Source organism: Apus apus, chromosome 4, assembly GCF_020740795.1.
Source record: "Apus apus isolate bApuApu2 chromosome 4, bApuApu2.pri.cur, whole genome shotgun sequence".
NCBI classification, from domain to species: domain Eukaryota; kingdom Metazoa; phylum Chordata; class Aves; order Apodiformes; family Apodidae; genus Apus; species Apus apus.
The window spans coordinates 112,373,272-112,394,413 of record NC_067285.1 but is presented as its reverse complement, the minus strand read 5'-3'; the positions used below and the strand labels follow the sequence as shown (position 1 = coordinate 112,394,413).

General features: G+C 49.6%; 1 protein-coding gene across 3 annotated transcripts; it reads left to right on the top strand.

The window, feature by feature from the left end:
• The first annotated feature begins 731 nt into the window (after positions 1-731).
• PANK2 (pantothenate kinase 2) lies at positions 732-19,860 on the top strand. 3 transcript variants are annotated; one of them, XM_051617353.1, is made up of 7 exons: positions 732-1,020; positions 9,958-10,310; positions 11,659-11,912; positions 12,944-13,120; positions 14,046-14,169; positions 16,366-16,491; positions 16,944-19,860. In XM_051617353.1, the coding sequence occupies exons 1-7, from the start codon at positions 795-797 to the stop codon at positions 16,992-16,994; spliced, it is 1,311 nt and encodes a 436-aa protein (XP_051473313.1). In that variant the 5' UTR covers positions 732-794; the 3' UTR covers positions 16,995-19,860. The 3 variants fall into 3 exon arrangements, with proteins under 3 accessions (XP_051473313.1, XP_051473315.1, XP_051473316.1); XM_051617355.1 differs by lacking the exon at positions 732-1,020 and adding an exon at positions 6,432-6,564; XM_051617356.1 differs by lacking the exon at positions 732-1,020 and having other exon boundaries at positions 10,088-10,167.
• The last annotated feature ends 1,282 nt before the right edge of the window (positions 19,861-21,142 follow it).

Sequence of the window (21,142 nt, the reverse complement as noted above, 5' to 3'; positions counted from 1 at the left end):
ACAGCGTCCTGATGGGAAGCACCAGCGATGAGAGGCCCGAGCTTCCCAGACACGACTAACGACGGAGCTGGAGGAAGGGCTGAGCTGCAGGCAGGGAACCAGGGGCTCGAGGCCCCAGGCCCGCAGGTCCCCAGGCTCGGCCTGAGCTGCCACCGGCGGAGGGCAGCGGTGGAGCCACGGGGCGCGGGTCTGGCACGGCAGGAGGCCAGGTGTTCGCAGAGCCGCCCCACGGGGAGGGCGTGCAGGAGGCCTCGCTATCTGCATATGCAAATCACACGCAAATCACACCCCTCCCGCCCCCCGAGTCGTCCGAGGGGGCCCTACTGCGGCCTTCCTCGCCGTCCCCTTCTGCGTTGCCATAGTTACCCGGCCTGTCAATCGGCCTGCCTCCTCCCGCCCCCGGCCGGCAGCCTCCTCGCGTCATTGGTCGGCTGCCGTGTCACTCACTCTCCGAAGGAATCCCATAGGCCAGCGCTGCCGCATATCGACCCGCCCCCCATCCCCGCCCTCTGCCCACTGCTCCCCTCCGATTGGCTGGTGGGCCCTGTCATTACCCGCAGCCGAGCGGGGGGGGGACACACACACGGGCGTTGGGCGCCGTCCAATCCCTGCCTCCCATTGGCTCAGCCGCCTGTCGCTCCAGGCGGCGGAGGACGCCGATTGGCTGCTCCCTCAGGGCTGGTCCCGCCCGGCGCGGGGCCGGGGGCGCAGGCGCGGTGCGGGCGGCGGCTGCGGCGGTGGCGGGTGCGGAGCGCGGCGGGGCGGGCGGCCCATGGGGCCGGGCCGCGCTGCGGATGGAGCCGCTCCGCAACGGCGGCGGCGCGGGGGAGAAGCAGCAGCAGCAGCAGCAGCAGCGGCGGTGGGCGGGGGGGGCGGCGGCGGCGACGGCGGAGGCCGGACCCGCAAGGCGGCGGAGCAGCGGCGCGGCGGGCGCGAACAGCGCGGCGGGCCCGCAGCCCCGTGAGCGGGGCGGGTCGGTCAGTCGGCAGCGCCGGGACTCGGTCCGCAAGAACCGCCCGCGTGAGTGCGGCGGGGGGGGGGGGGGGGGGGGTGTGTGTGGGTTGCGGTGGGGGGGGGGTGGGGGGCGGGGCTTGGCGTGTGGATGTGGGGAAAGGGGCGGGGCTCATGGTAATGAGGCGCGGTGGGCGTGGCCAGGGTGGGTGTGGTCGGGGGGGGGCCTTGATGGGGGTCGTGGGGAGATGTGAGAGGGAATGGGGAAGTGAGGGTGGGGTGGGGGGCGCTGGGGCAGCACAGTGGGGTGGTGGCGGCGTGGGCCCGGTTTGGGGGGTGGGGATGCCGTGGGACAGCGAGGGGGCTCAGCAGTTTAGGGGAGGAGATGGGAGAAGCTGGGGTACGGGAGCTGAGGGAGATGGTGTCTGAGCTGGTGGGGCAGGAGGCAGAGACTGGGGCTCCAGGGGGGTGCTGAGGTACTTGAGTCAAGGAGCTTGGACCGGAGGGGGAAGATTGCTGGTGAGGACGTGGAGGGGGAGGACAAGGAGACAGAAGGACAGGGAGAGAGGCCATGGGGCGTGGAGGCTGCTTGTCTGGACTGGTAACTGGTGGAAGAAAAGCAGTGGGAGAGCAAAGAGAATAGGGTCAATGTGGGGAGGGCAGAACCCCAGAGGTTTGGCAGGGACTGGGCACAGACCAACCTGGGCTTTGTAAGGAAAAAAAAACATCTCCATAACCATGTTTTTAAACGACGTATTGGGAATGGTGTGTGGAGTGAAGGAGGTGCAAAATGGATGGCAGCCTTCATTTTGGCAGCAGCAGGAGCTGCTGCTCAGGTGGCTGTGGCTGGTGACTTACTTCAGCCATGTTTGAGGTGGAACTGAGTGGTGGTTTCTTCACTCTTGTGCCAGGAGTCCTTCCTCTTGGAAGGAAATGGCCCTACCCTGAAAATGAAATAGTGTCAGTGTAGCTCCCAGTTACCTGCACAGCTATTAAAAAGGATGTCAGGGAATGAGTCCAGGCTGAAAACAGGCATCAACATCATCCTGCATCTCGCAGCAAGACTTGGTCTGTTGGCTGGCAATGCTGAGACATTATTGTTACTGTATTAATCCACAGTTTTAAGTTATAAATACTGTTGTTTCTCCTTTTTATTTTTTTGGTTGCTGTAAAAGAAAAGAAGGTTCTTTTTTTGCCTTTAGTGTGGAAAAATGGGAATTTTATCTCCCAGAACTGGTTTCAAAGGCAGTGCTAATGTAGCTCTGCCTCATCTGTGCTAATATGTGTTCCCTTTCATTTCCAGATCATGCTAGATTACAGGAGTGATCCTGCACCAGGAAATGATTGTAAAGTTAATGTTAAATAAGTGAGGTAATTGCTTCCCCTGAATTAATAGGTTGAAAGAGAAATTTAGTAAGAGGGGTGTAATGGCACGAGCAGTGGTGAGTGGTGGTTTAGATGCAGCAAAAGCAACTTTGTCTGTGAAAATGTGCCTGTGTGGCTGGGGTTGGGAGGAAATCACAGCAGAACCTGCCAGTGGGAGCTGTGGGGTTGTTCATTAGAGATGTTCTAATTAGTTTGCAGCCAACTGTAGGGAGAAGGAGTTCTCTGGTATGAAAATGAGGGTGGACTTGGATGGAGCCTGAGCATTAGGTGATTATACTCCTCTGCCTTGCTCCAGGGCAGTTTCTGTGTCTTCTATGGAAAATTTAGATGACAGTTGGGCATTAAGGTTCTGGTTTGCTGTGGTTCAATGCTGAGAATGGCGTGGCATGCCTGTGGGAAAACAGGTGTTCTGGCAGCTTCCACGGCAGGATTTGAATCCAATCTGGAAGGTCAGCACACTGCAATTTGGGATTACACCATAGCCTATCTTTCCTAAAGTATTTTGGTGATAATTGGAAGAGCAGTGTGCTTGAGCAGGTGCATCCCTTAAGAGGGACAACATCTGATGCCAGAATAAGTGATAATCAAAACATCTGATGCCAGAATAAGATAATCAAAACCCTCGATCCCATCTTAAAGAAAGCAACAAACCAGCCAAAATGAAGGCAAACCGCTTTGTGGGCATCTGATCAACACCGTCCTACTTTAGCTCCCACTTGTCTGCTGCTGGTATGTGGCAAACAAGCTCGGTGACCTTGAGGCTTGTCTTGCTGCCTGTGCTGGCAGATGCCCTGGCAGATGAGCCCTGCTTCCCCCGGAATGAAAGGATTTCAGTGGGCTGTGCTTCAAGCTCCGCCCCCCCCCCGGTTGTCTCTCCTGCCAGTAGCGTCCAGCGAGGGCTGTTTTGCTGCAGAGATTTGGGAAGGTCTGACACAGAGGGCAGTTAGGTTGGATATATCTGAAATAACCTGACCTGGAACAGCACAACATCCCAGCTGTGTGTTTTCCTACATCTCGGGCTGTTAAATGTTTCTTGTTGTGCTTCACAGGGACTAAAGTGCTGTGATTTTCAGTAGCCACAGGTAAAAGGAGAAGTCAAGGACATGGCTGCTCTTGGAACAGAGGCAGAAGTATCCCTGAAATGGGGTACCCATTGCTGTGGGTAGGGTTAAGTGCCAGGCAGAAAACAGAGGATGACCAGATCCTCATGAGCTGGGGATTGATACCTTTTTTTCTTTTTTTTTTGACCCTCTGTCAGAACCATACAAAGCCATAATGTACACATTGCTTTAAATTCTCAAGGTACACAGCATGCAAATAGAGGTGCAAATAAAATACCATTTTGGCAGCTCCTTTGCAGTACCAAATGTAAGATTGATTTTTTTAAATATCTCTTAATGTTTTGGAATTGCCTATGAAATGTGACTTCCTAGCAGAGCCTATTTTTAGGACTGGGAGGATATGTAGCCTTACTGTCACTTTATATTGAATGCTGATGAATATTCTTTTTGGTTCCCAGCTGTAAAATTTCCATCATGGTTTCACACCATGAAAATACAATGTTGAATGTTGCAGAGTAAAGCATAGAGATGCTGTCAGATGCTCAACAAAATTGTCAGTCCTCGTTGCTCATCCACAGACTAATCTTTTTAGCTTCTGGTGTAATTGGCTCATAACTTAAGGATCAGTCTGAAATACAACTGGAGCTGCTTGTCCTAGGAAAAAAATCCACCATGGAGATCTTTAATTATGTCACCTCTTTCATCTTGATGCATCTGCAGCTTTTAAAATCAGTCTGTTGAGGCTTTTAAAAAATTTATATAGTGTCCAATTTTATAAAGTAATTTACATAACAAATAAAGGCATTATATTTATCTTCCCCTGAAGGGCTTACTAACTTTAAAAGAGATTTGAAGATGAAGGGAGGGTGGCAGCTCTTGCTGTGGGAGCACATAATATCCTGTAGCTTTTCTCTGTGTGAGGGTATTTAGTACAAGCTCTAAGCCCTTAACTTTGTTTACAGGCTGGTCTTTTGTCTGTTGTTTCTGTATCCAGAGATCTGCCCCTTAGGAGAATAGTTTATTTTTAAGCCAAGGAGCTGTATGTAAATGGTCTCTCTGAAAAGGCAGCTATGGAGCTGCTTTTTAAAAGCATCGAGGCTGTGGGGAAACAATAGGCTAGAAGATGATGTGGTTTTCTTTTTTCTTGGAGAAAAATTTGCTTTGAAGGTGCTTTGTTGAGTGCTTTTGGAGTTTATTTCTTTAGGGAAGGAAATGGAAATAAGGCTCACCGTTGTGTGATCTGCTGAGTGATGCCACCATCTTGGCAGCTCCTTAAGTCACCTTCTTTGTACTCCCATGGCTTTTCCCACTGAATCCAGCTCCATTAATTTTTTGTCTTAGGCAAGGTTTGGGAGTGGGATTAGTGGCTGTCATCATGCTAACTGAGCAGTACAGAGAGTTTCTTTAAGGGAAAAGGCTGTAGAAGGTTTTGAATGGCTTTGGGAAGAGGATTTCCTGCCTTTCTTGTACATAGCCAGACAGCCAGGGAGGGACTAAACACTTGTGGAAGGTGCTGGGCAGGAGGAGAGGCAGAAGTTGGCACTGGGAAAAGAGAGAAGTGCAAAGCTCTTCCCCAGCATGGAGAGCTCAGAGCAGCAGCAGGGAGGCAGTGAAGAGAGGCAGCATTTTGCAGTTCTGCCTTGGCCACTAAAGCTGTTTTCTTCTTGGGCTGGTTATTTGAGCAGAGATTTCTAATGGACAAAAATCAGCCTCTGGGCTGCCTGAAGGCTCCTGGATACCATCAGCTCTCAGGGTGCTCTAGTTCTGCGGTCTTCTGTAGCAGCTCTCTTGGAAAAAAAATGCTCTAGGGGCTTACAAGGAAGAGATCTTCAGGTGGCTTTCAGTCTCACTGTAAATGCTGGGAAAAAAAATCAGTGTTTTTAAGAAAAATCTCAGCAGCAGATGGTGATGGCATTCGTCCAAGAGAGCTTCCTCCCTTGGAAGGCTTGGATTTGTCTAGTTCTCAGATACAGAAGAGCTGTCATTGCCCTGCATGTTCATGTTGGCTGACTTCCTGTAAGTGTAAGGAAAGAAACCAGCAGTTCTCCATGTTGCTGAAATAATTTCCTCCTCTCATTTGTTGACCACACCCCTTTCCTACAGAAATGGGTTCATGGGGGAAGCTTTGTCCGTGCTCCAGATTATTAAGTGCCCTGTGCAGGCTTTACTGCATAGAAAATCCTTTAAAGTATGGTGAAGAAGTACTTTAAGATAGCACACATCTTCCTTGGATTCCTAACCTGTGGCTGGGATGTGTATAATGAGAGATCCATAATTAAGAATCATTTGGTTTAAGTTAATTACCTTAATAGGCTGTCTTTTAGAATTTATCCCTGGGGAGTTACTGAAGGTATAGCTGATCTGTTGGCAGATGGAGAGCACCAGCTGCTCTGAGCAGAGGCTTTCTGCAGCTGGTGCTGCATGGACGTGTGGAACCAACTCCAGGCTGAAGCTGTGTCCCAGCACAGGGGGTTTGCATGTGGGTTTTGGGACCAGTTGGGATTTAATGGGCCCAGTGCTCAGGGAAGACTGGTAAGCTCTGAGCCCAGCTTGACTGCAGTGTGCACCAAGCTCTGCAGGCATCTTTCTTGTGTCCCCCTTAGCCACACCTTCTGGTGTGCCAGGCAGTTTAACCTCATTCTTGATGTTCTGCTGGTTCAGTGGCAGCTGTAACAACACCCAATTAAAAAATAAATACACAGATACTGAAAAATGGAAGGTCTTGAGAGCACTGAGAATGAGCTAGGATGAAGTTTCTAAGGAGCTGCAGTTGTGTTTCTTTTTTTGTGTCTAGGAAAGCGTTTTAAACTGATGGACCAAGCTGGTGTTTCTCATGCTCTAAAACCTGGAAGGTTTGTGTCCCTGAATGTCGAGTTTGGTGTGTGAACTTCACAACCAACTTTAAAATGAACTAGTGTTATTCTGCTGCAGGAATTCATGTGCCACCAGCTGAGTGTCTGCTCTGAAGTGGAAGCCTGTGTGAGGAAGCAGCCTGTGACGTGTTCTTAGTGATACGACAGCAACAGAACACCCTGCTGTAGTTTTTGGATGCTTTGTTTTTCTGCTGCACCCCTGAGAGGACACCTCCAAGAACTTATTCTGTTCTCTCTCCCCATTTTTACCCTTGTGCAGCCTCAGGAGGGGATCCCTGTCTCTAAATACAAGGGTGGGAATGCTTTTTTAAAAAAAAGTGCAGACTTCATAATGCAGAAAAAAATATAAATTGCATGTCCTGACAGGAGCAAATATATTCCAGAAATATAAAAGGAGATTTCCCAGCACTAGAGCATGAGGTTTCTGGAACCAATCCCTCCACCAGAGCAGAGATGACAAAGCAGCCAAGTATTTTTAAGAGTGGAAAATTTGTGAAAGGGGAGTCCAGGATTTCGGTGACCACGACAGACAGAAGACTTGGCTGAGTAATGTGGGAAGCTTCTTCCCACTGTGTTCCTTGCGTAGGGCTTGCTAGCTTTCCAGCAGAATTTAAGCAGTATTGAAAAGCACAGTGCATGTGGGGAAACTTGTTTAAGTGATCCTGTGCATGAACTGGGCATTTAAATAGGGCAATGTTTACCAGTTTCAGTCTCTGGAGGATCTGGGACAGCAGCAGAAGGCTCTGCTTTGGGTGACAATGTCCTATTTTTACCTGTGTGGCACTGATGGTAATTTGGTTTTCTTCTTCTCTAAATAGCAGGGCATGATCCTTGTTCAAAGCATTTTTCTGCAGTAATGAATGGATAATACAAGATTTTGATTCAAAGGAAGACAACACTTTGGGGAGGTCCTATTCTGTCATGAATATGGGGATAGCTGACTTGTGGATGTAAATGCCATATTGGAGATGGCTTTAATGTGGCATTAGGTGGGCCTGTGTACAGGTGTTTTAGGTTTAGGGTGTTGGGAAGAGCTGGTGAGTGAAGCAAGAGGACGCTTGGTGCGTTTTGTTTGCTTCCCTGATGCCCACCATGGAGAAACATAGTGTCCATCTGCCTGTTGGACTGGTGGTGGTGTGTGACTCCTATTTGCCAGCAGGGGAAGCTTCAGCAGGTCAGCTGCTGTTGCTGCACTCCTCCACCACAGGGCCCTTTCTTTTTTGGGCACAAAAACCCTGAATTTGTCCAGCCTTTCCTGCACTTACACTCTGCAATCTTGGACTCCCCCTCCCATGAGGGTGCTCCTCCTGGACTGCTGTCCCTGTGGATATGGTTCTCCTGGCATTACATGATGAAGCCCAGGCAGCCAAGGTTCCCCTCTTGAGAAGTAACTTCACTGTTTTATTTTTTTGTGAAACGTTTTAGGAAGGTTTTCATGAGGGAGTCTTGAAATAAGACACATGCTAGACTTTTCTCTGAGCACTTGGTGGACTTCCCATACTGAAATGCTGATCAAGTTTGCAATCCTGATTTCTGAAGTACAGGAAGAGAAACTGTCATGAAAATCAGTCCTTGGATTGCTCCTGCTTTCTTTCTCCCTTGGGCTGTGATTCCAGTTTATCTTATTCATGAGCAGTTATTTTTATGTATGTTCTTGTTTGAAGGAAATGCATTAGAAACAGAGAGTGATTGGGATTTGGATGTGCCTCCTAAAATAGAGTTTGCATCTTCTTTCAAGTTTTCTTTTGGTAATGGTTGGGGGTGGCCTCTATATAAATACATAAAAATGACCCAGTGATTTAAAGATACGGTGGTAGCTGATGGCTTGAGCAGCTCCTGGGGATGCTCTAAAAGGGCCCCTCTGCCCTCTACAGTGACCAAGTTAGCCCTCCAAGGAGAGAACACAGCTTCTTCAGGCATGTGCTTGCCTATCTCATGGCTGTCAGAGATCTCTTCTGATTCTGGGTCTTTTTCTGTCCTGTTCAGCTTTCTTCAGTGCTGCCTCTGGGTGTTGGTGTGTTGCTCTCTGACTGCTGGGTGCTCCTGCAGCTCGGGTGGCCATGCCTTGATCTGTATCTCCTCTGCTGCCAGAAGTGGGGGACAGGAACATGCTGTCACCTGGGCTGTACTGTGCTCTGGGGGGGGCTGCTGCTTCCCTGAGCTTAGCTGGGGGGCTACCAGCTTTCAGATGGTGGTGGGGATGAGGGATTTGTGTCACACACTTAGCTGTCCGCACATTAACCCGAGTTCTTTCTATTTAGATTCACTGGCAGAAATATCAGTAAGGCATGACCCAAGGGCTGGAGCAGCTCTGCTCTGGAGACAGGCTGGGAGAGTTGGGGTGTTCAGCCTGGAGAAGAGAAGGCTCCAGGGAGACCTTAGAGCACCTTCCAGTGCCTGAAGGGGCTCCAGGAAAGCTGGGGAGGGGCTTGGGACAAGGGCAGGGAGTGGCAGAACAAGGGGTAATGGATTAAAACTGGAAGAGGGGAGATTTAGATGAGATACTAGGAAGAAATTCTTTGCTGTGAGGGTGGTGAGACCCTGGCCCAGGTTGCCCAGGGAAGCTGTGGCTGCCCCATCCCTGGCAGTGTTGAAGGGCAGGTTGGATGGGGCTTGGAGCAACCTGGGCTGGTGGGAGGTGTCCCTGCCCATGCAGGGGGGTGGGACTGGGTGATCTTTAAGGTCCCTTCTAACCCAAACCATTTTATGATTCCCTGATTCTAGGCTATTTTGCCAAAATAACAGTAGCATGCTGTCCTGCCTGTCTTTGACATGTAAGAATTTTACTAAAACTTCCTTCTTTCCAGAGGAACATGACTAATGGTCTGTGCTACATTCAGGTTTATTTTCTAAACGTGCCTTTTTTTTTCCCTTTTGAAAAAAACATAAGCATTTAATCCTGCTACCATGAGCTGTAACATGTGGCTACATTTTTCTCTTTGCTCTTCAGCCCATGTATCTCGTTAGCTCCAGCCCATCCTTTAGCTCATTAATAGTAATATTAATCTGTTCCAGTTCTCAGCTCTAATCGCAGATTCCATCTGATCAGGGTTTTCTCTTGATCTTTTCCCAGAAGCTCATTATCTAATACAGCTGTAAATGTTGCCAGGCCTGACACTAATGCATATTTTGTACCATGGGGGAATTTGACTAATAAAATAATCCAATTAGACATTTGTTTTTGTCTCCCTGGGGCATCTTAGATTACTCGTCTACCTCAGTTATGTGCTGCAATTAGTTAACGTTTGTACATCCCTTTGATGTAAAAGCTCTGGTATTATCCTTGGCTCTGGCTCTGCATCAGGACTTTTTATAAAGGGAATAACTGGGGATTTAAATGGCAGCAGAACCCAGCGGGTGTAGGGGTACAGTCAGACCCGTGCTGCGTGTATCTTCAGTGCTGCCTGGTGGTGGTGCTGGAGGTATTGTGAGGATTGCACATCAGGTGTTGGGAGCTCCTGAACACGAGGTATCTCAAAACAGCAGTTAAGTCCATGGGCAGAGGAGTCTCATCCCCGTTTGTCAAAGACAGACCAGGCTGTTTTTTTAATGTTTTCCACTTCAGAAACGAACAGAGCAAGGTGTCCTGCATTTGGGAATCCCTAGAAAATGGCGCGGATTCATTCAGCTTATAACTGGTGGTGTGACATCACCATCCCCTTTTTCTTTTCTTCTCCCCTCTGCAGTCTTCCCTTGGTTTGGCTTGGATATCGGGGGGACCTTGGTCAAGCTGGTGTACTTCGAACCAAAGGACATCACGGCCGAAGAGGAGGAGGAGGAGGTGGAAAACCTGAAAAGCATCCGCAAATACCTGACGTCAAACGTAGCCTACGGGTCTACGGGCATTCGGGATGTGCACCTGGAGCTGAAGGACCTTACCCTGTGTGGACGTAAAGGCAATCTGCACTTTATCCGCTTCCCTACCCATGACATGCCTGCTTTTATCCAAATGGGAAGCGAAAAGCACTTCTCGAGCCTCCATACTACCTTATGTGCCACGGGAGGTGGAGCGTACAAATTTGAGCAGGACTTTCTCACAGTATGCATTTTTGGCTTCTATTCCATTGGGATCTGGTGGTGACCTTTCTTGTTAAGGCTTCAAACTAGAAAACTTGTCTCTGCAGACCCTAAAGCTCCTCTAAATCTTAGCTTTGGAAGGGTGTTCCTAACTCAGACTTGGGTCAGGAAACAGCACGTGGAATCAAATTCTCCTCTCCAGATGGGGATACTTTCTTTCCTGAAAGTGCCTGTAACCTTCCTCTAACTCTAAAATTATTCCCTAACTTCAATGCCCTGTACTCTTACAAGATTTCCTCTGTATTCCTAATGTCTGATTAAGCTGATCTCATTGCTGCCTTTCACATGCTTAATATTTGTGTGATTATTTCTTTTTCTCCTGTGGTTTCATTCCATGTGAGGGAGCTGACTGAGGGTGAGTCAGATTTGGTGGTGAATTGGCTGAAAGGAGCTTGGTAGCTGGGACTTGTCATCATCGTGTGGCTTCATTCTAAGTGTGATTCTTGTCCACAGGTGAAAAATGTGTGTGATCAATACTTTATTTAACCAGGGCTTGAAAAAATGCACCAAATGAAGGGGCTTTTTGTGCAGTCAGGGCAGTGACATGAGGGGAAAGAAATTTCATAACTTGCTCTGTTTTCTGAGTGGTTTTTTTGGTTGGAAGCTTTTTATTTTGATTGTTTGGTCTGGCAGTTAAGTCATAGGATCGTAGGATGGTGAAGGTTGGAAGGGACCTTAAACATCATCAGGTTCCAACCTCCCTGCTATGAGCAGGGACACCTCCCACTAGACCAGGCTACACAAGTGCCTTCTCATTGATTTATTTATTTGCTAATGCCTCAAAATCATGGCCTAAATCATAGAATTATAGACTGATAGAGTGGTTTGGATTGAAAGAGAGATCATCTTCCAATCAGTTGCCATGTGTATGGACACCTCCCACCAGACCAGGTTGCTCAGAGCCCCATCCAACCTGCCCTTCAGCACTTGCAGGGGATGGAGCTTCCACAACTTCTCTGGGCAATGTGGGCCTTCATTAATGAAGATATTAAACAACACTGGTCCCAGAACAGACTCCTGAGGGAAGGCCTGTGGAAGTTGCTGGGATTCTCTTGGCATCCATCTGTGGACCTAGTTGTTAATTTCCCCCCATTTTCCATGTTGCACGTTTTAGGGCCAGTATGGGTAGTCCATGTGCCTGGGGAAAGACAGAGCCCTCCTGTGACCTGTCCTTCTCTCAGCCACCACAGGGAGCAATGGGGACAGCTGAATGCAGCGGGCAGGGAATGCATTTTTCTAGCCCTCAGCATAAACACGTCAGATCCTGAGCTTCTTCTTGAATGTTTCTTTTTTCTTCCTCCCCTCCCCAGATGGGTGACCTTCAGCTTTGTAAGCTGGATGAACTCGATTGCCTTATTAAAGGAGTTCTGTACATTGATTCAGTTGGATTCAATGGACATTCAGAGTGCTACTATTTTGAAAACCCAACGGATGCTGAAAGATGTCAGAAGCTCCCATTCAATTTGGAGAATCCATATCCTCTCCTCTTGGTGAACATTGGCTCAGGGGTCAGCATTTTGGCTGTGTATTCAAAAGAAAACTATAAACGGGTAACAGGCACCAGGTGAGTGCTTGAGGGGGGGAAACTGGGTTTTATTTTAGAGCCTGGAATGCATTTTTGAATTGTAAATGACATTGTCAGGAACAAGCTGCAATAAAGGTGGCGAGTTGAGGACTGAGCTCCTGCTTTTACTGCAGTCCCTCTTGTCTACCAACAAAGATCCCTCCTGGAAGAGAGAAGCTGCTCTTCATGTTTGTGTTTTTTTTTTTCTTGCTGCAACCAATCTGTAATTCCTACAGCAGGGCAGCTGGGAGAAAACAGCTTCTGTACTGCTTTATTTACCATCACAGAGATCCCATAGTTTGGGATTATCCCAAATAGACTCATGATGTTCATGTTAACCACTGTTAGCTATAATGCTAGGATCCTAGCAGAAGAGATTTGCATCCTGACTTCCAGAAGTGACCTGTCACCTTATTTTGGTGGAAGGGATGCTGGCATGGCAGGAATTGCCCAGACAGTTGCTGGCTTGCAGCAGCTGCCCCATCTTGGAAGATGTGGCTCTTGTTACCAAGCAAAGCCTGTGGCTTTAAGCTCTCCTGGATTTCCTGAAAGTTACCAAAAACAATCAAAAGCCTCCCACACTATAGATCTTCCTTTTATTACATGCCTTTATGGGGGTGAGTGCACAGTAAAGTGAACAGGACATAGGTTTTTTTTGTCCCCTAAGTTTGGAATAGCTGTGCCCAAATACTCCAGTTATCCAACAGGACTAATATTTATTGTAAGATTTGCTTCTCCCGAGTGCTGGGAAGAAGGTGGATCTTGTAAAATAAGAACCTGAATTTCTCCTTAAGAAGCATGCTCTCTAGAAGGCTGTGGGATTCCTTCCAGGCTGCAAATAGCAGCTTTAAAGAAAGCTGCTGCTCTTCCAAGGTGATGCTCCCTGGAAAGAGAAGCTGAAGGAATGGGGCACCCTGAGCTCCCTCAGACATGTAGCTGAGGAACCTGAGCTTTCAGTGGAATGAGCTGCTTTCTTTCCCTGTCTCTTTAGAAGCAAGGTGGGTGACTTTCATTTTGCTTTTATGTTGCAGCCTCGGAGGGGGAACCTTTTTTGGTCTCTGCTGCCTTCTTACTGGTTGCTCCACCTTTGAAGAGGCCCTAGAGATGGCATCCCATGGAGACAGCACCAAAGTGGACAAACTAGTGCGGGACATTTACGGAGGAGACTACGAGCGATTCGGATTGCCGGGCTGGGCTGTAGCATCCAGGTAATGACCTGACTCCTTTTTATTTTCACTGGAGGTTCTGCAAGGATGAAGAACTGGATTTACCTGGCTTTTAGGAGGGCAGCTGTTCCTCCTGCTGCTCACAGAATCAGAGAATGTTAGGGGTTTGAAGAGACCTCTGGAGGTCATCGAGTCCAATTCCCCTGCCAGAGCAGGACCAAATCTAGGGTAGGTCACTCAGAAAGGCATCCAGATGGATCTTGAAAGTCTCCAGAGAAGGAGACTCCACAACCTCTCTGGGCAGCCTCCAGTGCTCTGTAACCCTCACAGGAAAGAAGTTCTTCCTCATGTTGAGGTGGGACTTCCTGTGCTCTAGCTGGAATCCATTGCCCCTCGTCCTGTCACAGGGCACAAGTGACAAAAGGTTGTCCCTGCCTTTTTGATGCCCTCATGTATTTATAGACATTAATTAGATCCCCCCTCAGTCTTCTCCTCTCTAGACTAAACAGTCCCAGGTCTCTCAGCCTTTCCTCATCAGGCAGGTGTTCCAGTCTCTTAATCATCCTCGTAGCCTCCACTGGACTCTTCCCAAGTAAATCCCTGTCCCTCTTGAACTGGGGAGCCCAGAACTGGACACAGCGATCCAGGTGGGGTCTCACTAGGGCAGAGTAGAGGAGAACCTCCCTTGATGTGCAGGATACACTCCTCTTAGTGCCCCCCTGTTCTGTGTTACCAAATTTAAATTATTGATAGCAAAGCTTCTTCAAGTTAGCAATTAAATCACGTAATAGTTTGGGTTGGGAGGGACCTTAAAGCTCATCTAGTCCAAGCCCCCTGCAGCGAGCAGGGCCATCTTCATCTAGATCAGGTTGCTTCAAGATGAATCACTTTGCATAAATGAGCAGTTCCCATTTTCTCCTGGAATTCTGATGCAAATGCACCTTTAACCCAAAAACTGTCTTGACAGCTTTGGAAACATGATGAGCAAAGAGAAGAGGGAATCTGTCAGCAAAGAGGACCTGGCAAAGGCTACTTTAATAACCATCACTAACAACATTGGCTCCATAGCACGGATGTGTGCACTTAATGAGGTATTGAGAGCAAATCTGTTTCACTGCTGCCTGTCTGAACCACTCCTTGTGTGCTGCCATCAACCAGTCTCTCCTTCCCTGCATGCATTTGTGTAACTCTGTGTTCCTGCTTGTCTTTTTGGGTGTTCAGGAGGTTGTAATCCACTCATTTGGGATTCTGGAGTACATTTGGTCCTTACTTGTCTGTGTAGTTTGAGCCAGATGGTTGTGCTGTGTGAACTGAAGAGCTGTGAGTGAGTTTAGGAGCTGGTTGTTGGTCTCAGCAGGTCTCTGGTCAGGAACTGTGGTTTGAGGAGCAGGAGGTATGAGATCCTTCCACGGCCACTCCTGGATCTTTGTGCTTTCAGCTTCTTTACAGTGCTGCCTTGTTGCATTCATGTCAAGCAGCATTGTACAGGGCTATGAGAGAACAGAGACATGCTCTGCACTCCTGAGCCTGTTCCTGTGGGACCAGCTAATGGGATGAAGCTCCCTCCTGACTCCTGGTTACTGCTGGAGCTAGGCAAGACCTTCTAAACAGTCTTGCCCACAGTGGATCTGCTGAGTCCTCAATCCAGTACACAGCTGAAGGCAAAGAGGAAGATGAATACTTAGGGGAAAGTGGTAGTGAATGTGGGGAAGGAAGGAGGATCCTTAGAAAGCTGTGAGTGAAGGGGCAGACAGGACTTGATCCTGATTGCTCAATTAGAGGAGGAACTGAAAATTATTTCCTTGTTGAAACTTGCTTGTTCTCCAGAGTTCATCACTTGGCTCAGGAGAGATGTCCTGGGATTGAAAAGTTTGCCTGGAAGTCTGATTTAAATGCAAAATATCACTACTTTGTAGTTCTTCCTTTCAGAGTTGTCTTGGTTATGGGTTTCTAATGTTTTTTGTTTGTTTGTTTGTTTTTCTGATCAACAGTGGAGACCAGTCAGATTTTTTTTAATGATAAGTCAAAGGCTGGAATTGGGGGAAGAGAGAGATGACACTTGATGATCATTATTTCTAGCCAATATAAGGGTCTCGTGGCCAAAAATAATCTTTTATATTCAAATTCCTAGGCTAGAAAAGCTGTAGTGAGACCTCTGGATTTCTGGGTAGTGTGAAAGAGCCTGAAAGAGCCTGTCTCAACATGACCTGCCTGGAACTGCTTTCTAACAGAGCTGGGGATGTTCTGCAGCTCCTGCCTGACACTTTCAGCAGCCACTTAAGTCGTAGAATCACAGAATCATTTAGATTGGAAAGAACCTTTAAAATCATCAAGTCCAACCATTCACCCAGCCCTGCCAAGGCCACCACTAGACCATGTCCCTCAGCACCACATCTACAGGGCTTTGAAATCCCTCCAGGGATGGGGACTCCCCTCCTGCCCTGGGCAGCCTGGGCCAGGGCCTGACAGCCCTTTGGGGAAGAAATTGTTCCCAGTATCCAATCTCAACCTCCCCTGGCACAACTTGAGGCCATTCTCTCTTGTCCCTTCACAAATTCCTGGGGAGCAGAGCCCGACCCCCCTGGCTCCAACCTCCTCTCAGAGCCAGCAGGTCTCCCCTCAGCCTCCTTTGCTCCAGGCTGGACACCCCCAGCTCCCTCAGCTGCTCCTGCTCAGACTTGTGCTCCAGACCCTTCCCCAGCTCCCTTGCCCTTCTCTGGACACGCCCCAGCCCCTCCATGTCCTTATGGAGAGAGGCTCAGGGCTGACCCCAGGATTTGAGGTGGGGCCTCACCAGTGCCCAGCACAGTTCTTTTTTTGTCTTTCAGTTCTGACCATCTCACTGCACCTCCCCTTGCTCTTCTGAACACCCTCTTGCTGCTGCCAGACACCAAGCAGACTCATTGTCATCCCTTGATTGCGGGTCAGCTCTTTTGGGTCCAGTTTTTAAATTCTAAGCTCAGGAAGCTGCATGTGGAACTCTTGCCCCTCCAGCTCCCAGGGCAGTTCCTCTCCTCAGCTGCCAGCAGCTATTTGGGGTGATGCAGTTTCCCTGGCTCTGGTTGCTTTGATTTCCATGGGTGATTTCCCTCTGCTTTCACCTCTTTTTTTTTTTATCAAGTCTAACTAGAAAATTGATGGGAAAAGCTGCATATGGCCTTTATAAAGACAGTATCAGTGTAACATTTTTCTTCGTCCTCTAAGGTGGGGTTTTCATCATTGCAAACAGAAAATGGAATCCAGCCTTTAATGTTCTTTTGGGTTTTGTTTTTCCTTAATCCTTGCAGAACATCAATCGAGTGGTGTTTGTTGGCAATTTCCTTCGGATCAACACAATCTCCATGAGGCTTCTGGCATATGCTTTGGACTACTGGTCAAAGGGACAGTTAAAAGCACTTTTCTTGGAACATGAGGTGAAATTTTCAACCTATTTTGTCTCCTGTCAGAATTCAAATCCTTAGTGGAACAGCTGTGTGGGGTCTGCAGTGGTGGGTGATCCACACTTCAGCAGGTTCCCACTTTGTTAATGCAGTGCCCAGTGTAGGATCACAAACCTGTGTATATCATTCATTAATTAACACCAGAACTGTTTATCACCAAGCTCTTCTTGCTTGTGAACTTTTTTTTTTTTAAGATTTTTTGACAGTCTAGATGATTCCTTTGCAGCTTTGCTTTCCTGTGTAGCACTTCCAGTTAGAATCTGTTCTGGAATGTGCCCGCATTTCATTGTTTCTCCCCAGCATCTTTTACAAGCTGTTAAAATCACACCATATGTGTGATGTTCTTGTGTCAGTTGTGTGCATTTACTTGCATTTTTAATAGATATTAGTACATGTTTTAATAGATATTCCTGTCTGCTCTTCAGGGTTACTTTGGTGCAGTTGGGGCTCTCCTGGAACTCCTGGATTCCCCCTGACTCTGGGCAGATTTCTGGATGTTGGACCTATGAAGTCAGGGAGCTTCCCGGGTCACTGAGCTCAAGTTTCACTTCAGAGCATCTGTTCATGGACTGTTAACTAATTGTGGATGACCTAATGAGCAGAGGAGAGGACTGTTGCATTTCTGTCTGTAGAGTTGAAACCCATCCTCAGTCTCCAGGCAGGTCTGTTCCATAGGAGTAGTATGGAAACCAAAGGTGTGTCTGCAACAGCTGTGGGACGTTCAGTTGCTGGCATCAAATAGCCCTTCTTATGTAGTCTTTATGGTGGTGACACCACAGGAGATGTGCACTCTGTTCCCTCCAACAAGATTCCTTGGGGTGCTGAAGGTCCCTCCCCGTTCACAGCAGGTGGAGTTCAGCTGCAGTGCTTTATGTTCTGCAGGTGACAGGTGTTGTGTTGGGAATTGTCTGTGGAGGGGGGACAGGACAACAGCACAGCCCTGCTGTGGAGCACCCTCCAGACCACTCCTCTCCCTGGGGACCCCTCCAGTGGCCTGTCACACACTCCTGTGTTCTCAGCAAGGCTTTGTTCCTGTTAGCACAGTTCCTTGTCTCTGTTAGAGAGGTGATGAGGGACAGCAGATCTGAGCCTTGGGGTCCCTCAGCCTGCTCAGCTCCGTTCCCATCTCGGCCCCTCACAGCCACCTCCTGGTGCCCTGGCTCTGCCAGCCTCTGGCCTGCAGATCTGCTGAAGGCAAATTGGAAGTTGAAATGGTGGGGCTTTGCTTTGTTTGGTTTGTTGGGGTTTATTTCTCTGTGTTGTGAATCTTTGACTGCATCTGACTACACCAAAGATACTGCTTTTCCTTTCAGCCACACGCCCGGGATCTGCTCTGTCATGTTCCATTTTGTGTTTAGTAACAGTAGTTTATGGGGGAAGCCTCTCGTTCCCACGTGCATGCTGCACCCTCCTCTGCTTTCTCCATGCCTGTGGTCCTGCATGCAGCCCCCAGACTGGGTTGCTGCAGCTGGGGCCCCTGAAGCTCTGAGGCTGTGGGTTTGGGAATGGTTTGGCTGGTCCCTGAATAAAGGGTCTCTCAGAGCAGCCGAGGGGTTGCTCGGGGACAGTTCAAGCAAGACGAGCAGCCTGTGTATGGTTTGTGACCCTACCTGCCTCCCGTGACTCTGCTTTCCCTGCTCTGCCCAGAAATCCAGCCCAGAAATCCCTCTTCCCAGGCTCAGACCTTGTGCTGGGTGTTGGGGAGCAGGCAGTGGGTGTTCCCCGTGCCCTGCTTCCCACAGCCGTTACTTCAGGCTCGTTACAGGATGGGGTGGCTGCCATCCCAGCTCCCACACAGCTCCTCAGCTCCAGGTTTCTGTTCAGATCAGCTGGTTTCCAGCTCTCTGAGCAGGATGCAGATGTGCTGGTGGATCCCCATGCCCCACAGCCTGTGTCCCATGCGGAGTGGCCACAGCAGCAGCACAGCAAACTGTGGCCAAGCTCTGCTCGCTGCTGCAGCCCCAGATCCAGGCTCTCCAAGGCTGATTTCTTCCCTTTTCAGCTCCAAAAGAGAGGCAATGGTGAATTCAGAAGATGTGCTTCTTGCTAGATCAGAGCCTTTGTGATATTTCCCTTGCATCCCTTCCTGTCAGCTCGGCTGGGTGAGCTGCAGGCACTGCATAAAGCCAAGGCACACCCTAAACTTCAGGTGACTGTGGGCCTGGAACTTCCTAAATGCATCCCATTATTTGACAACAACAATAATCAGAAAGAGTAGTGTTGATGTGAAAGGTGACCTTTCCTGTGTGCTGTCTGCAGGTGCTTTTCCTGCAGAACAGCACAGCTCTCAGTTGTATCCTGCTCTGCTTCCACTGGAACATGGCACTTCAGAGGTCTGGGGTTTCAGCGGGATGAGACGGTCACTGGGGTTTGGGTGGGAAAGGACCTTCCAAGGTTGCCTAGTCCAACCCCCTGCCATGGGCAGGGACATCTTAAACTAGACCTGTCGGACCTGGCCTCAAACACTTCAGGGATGGGGCAGCCACAGTGTCCCTGGGCATCCTGGGCCAGTGTCCCACAACCTTCACAGCAAAGAATTTCTTCCTCGTATTTCATCTAAATCTCCTTTCTTTCAGGTTAAAACTATTCCCCCTCATCCTCTCCCTCCCTGCCCTTGTCCCAGGCCCCTCCCCAGCTTTTCTGGAGCCCCTTCAGGCACTGGAAGGTGCTCTAAGGTCTCCCTGGAGCCTTCTCTTCTCCAGGCTGAACACCCCAACTCTCCCAGCCTGTCTCCAGAGCAGAGCTGCTCCAGCCCTTGGATCATCTCTGTGGCCTCCTCTGGACTTTCTCCAGGAGCTTCAAGTCCTGCTCCAGTCTTTGGTATCATACTTGAGTGCTGCTGTGCCCTGATCAGGTTTATTTAGTCCCAGGGCTTCTATACAGGTGTGGGGAGGTGTAGAAGCCTCCCCTGGCTCCTTGCAGTGCACACAGGAAGGGTGATTTGTTACTAATGCAGTTGCCCTTTGGGAGCTGAAGGCCAAAGGAAGGAGGAATCCCACCTGGAAATGGTTTTGACAGGCAGAGGGAAGCTGTGGTGAGCTGAGGAACCTCTTCAGGGCTGAGGAACCCTTGCAGCTCCCCTGCAGCCTGGTCTGCACCAATCCCTGCCCTCAGGCACTGGGGTGGGTGCCAGGCTGCCATCCCTGGGAGCACAATCCCATGGGATTCCCACACTCTTGCACACTTGTGTCTGTGACTCCTTTTCTCTGTGGGTTTTGAGTAGATCCCGTGTGGTCTGATGCCCAACACCAAACTCCCTGGTGTATTATTGGCCTGCTTTGTTTTTCTGTTTGTTTGTTTTATTGTTTTTCTTCTCATAATAAAATTCTACAGTTATTTTTATATACTTGAAGCTTCTGTTTGCTTCTTGTCTTGTGCTTCTGAGCTGCAGAGCCAAGGGGTGAGCCCTGATCTGAACAGGCCTCAAGAACATGCCAGAGAAATGGGTGCAAACGAGTTGAATTTAGGAGCTTATTAAAAATAACTTGATTATTCTTCATTCCCTGCATGTCCTGGGCCCTGGAAACCAGCTGCATTTCAAAGCATGTTCATTCGTGGAGGAGAAAAACTTGTTTCCAGCATCATTCTGGGGCAAATTACAGCATTGTAGGGGTTGATGAAAGACTCCTTTGGTGGTAGGAGATGGTGGGGGCTTTGGAGGCCCTCAATGGTAGGGGCTGGATCAGAGGGGGAAGCAGGAACTGTGGGGTGGGAATAAGGAAAATAATTGTGTTTTGTACGTTTTGGTGCTAGATCCAGGCTGGCTTGGCCAGCCCCTCTGCTGCTTTGTCCCACCAGTGGGAATCTTCACCCAGCCAGCTCTTCGTGGCCGTGCCTGGCGCTTCTAGACGATGACTTGGAAGGCAACAAGAAGCTCGCTCCTTGTGTTTCCTCCTGGGGAAGGTGAAGCAGAACATCTCCAGGTGGGACCTGCCCTCGGCACCCAGCTCTGGGGGTGCAGCCAAGCACTAGAGGGCAGCAGCTCTCCGCGCTGGGTGGGACAGCGGGACAGGGGACAGCAGGACAAGGCAAAGTTCCTCCACGCCAGCTTTCTGCAGGGATCACAACTTGGGTTTGTCCTCAGCTGCACAAGCCAAACGGGAAGAGGCAGCTGTGGGGTGGAGAGAGACCCGGGAGGAGGAAAAGGGGCTTTTTCCAGCCGGGCTGCGGGAAATCCCCTGGGGCTGAGGCTGGGATCCCACCCCGTGCTGGCTGGGAGGTTGGCGTTGGCGCAGCCCCCGCTGCCTGTCCCGGGAGCTCGGGGCTTTGTGCTGGGAATGTTGTTTGGAGGAGAAACATCATCTTCCCGAGGCCAGGCCGTGCCCGGGACCTGCAAAATCCCCCTGGGATGGGGATTTCCAAGGCGCGTTCGGGTGATTTCCCCGATCGGCACCGTCTGGGAGTAAAGCTCCGATCCAGGATAGGGAATCCAGGACAGGGAATGCTGCTACGGACCCTCCCTCCCCCCGATACCCATCTCCCAGGTTCCCCCTCCACCTAGACCGGGGATCAGAGCCCTCCCCCTTGGGAACATCCCTGAGGTGACCCAGGGCTGGTTGATGCGGGATATTCCCCTTTTCCCACCTCCAGGCTCTCCCAGGTGCAAACTCCGCCCCCCCCCCCC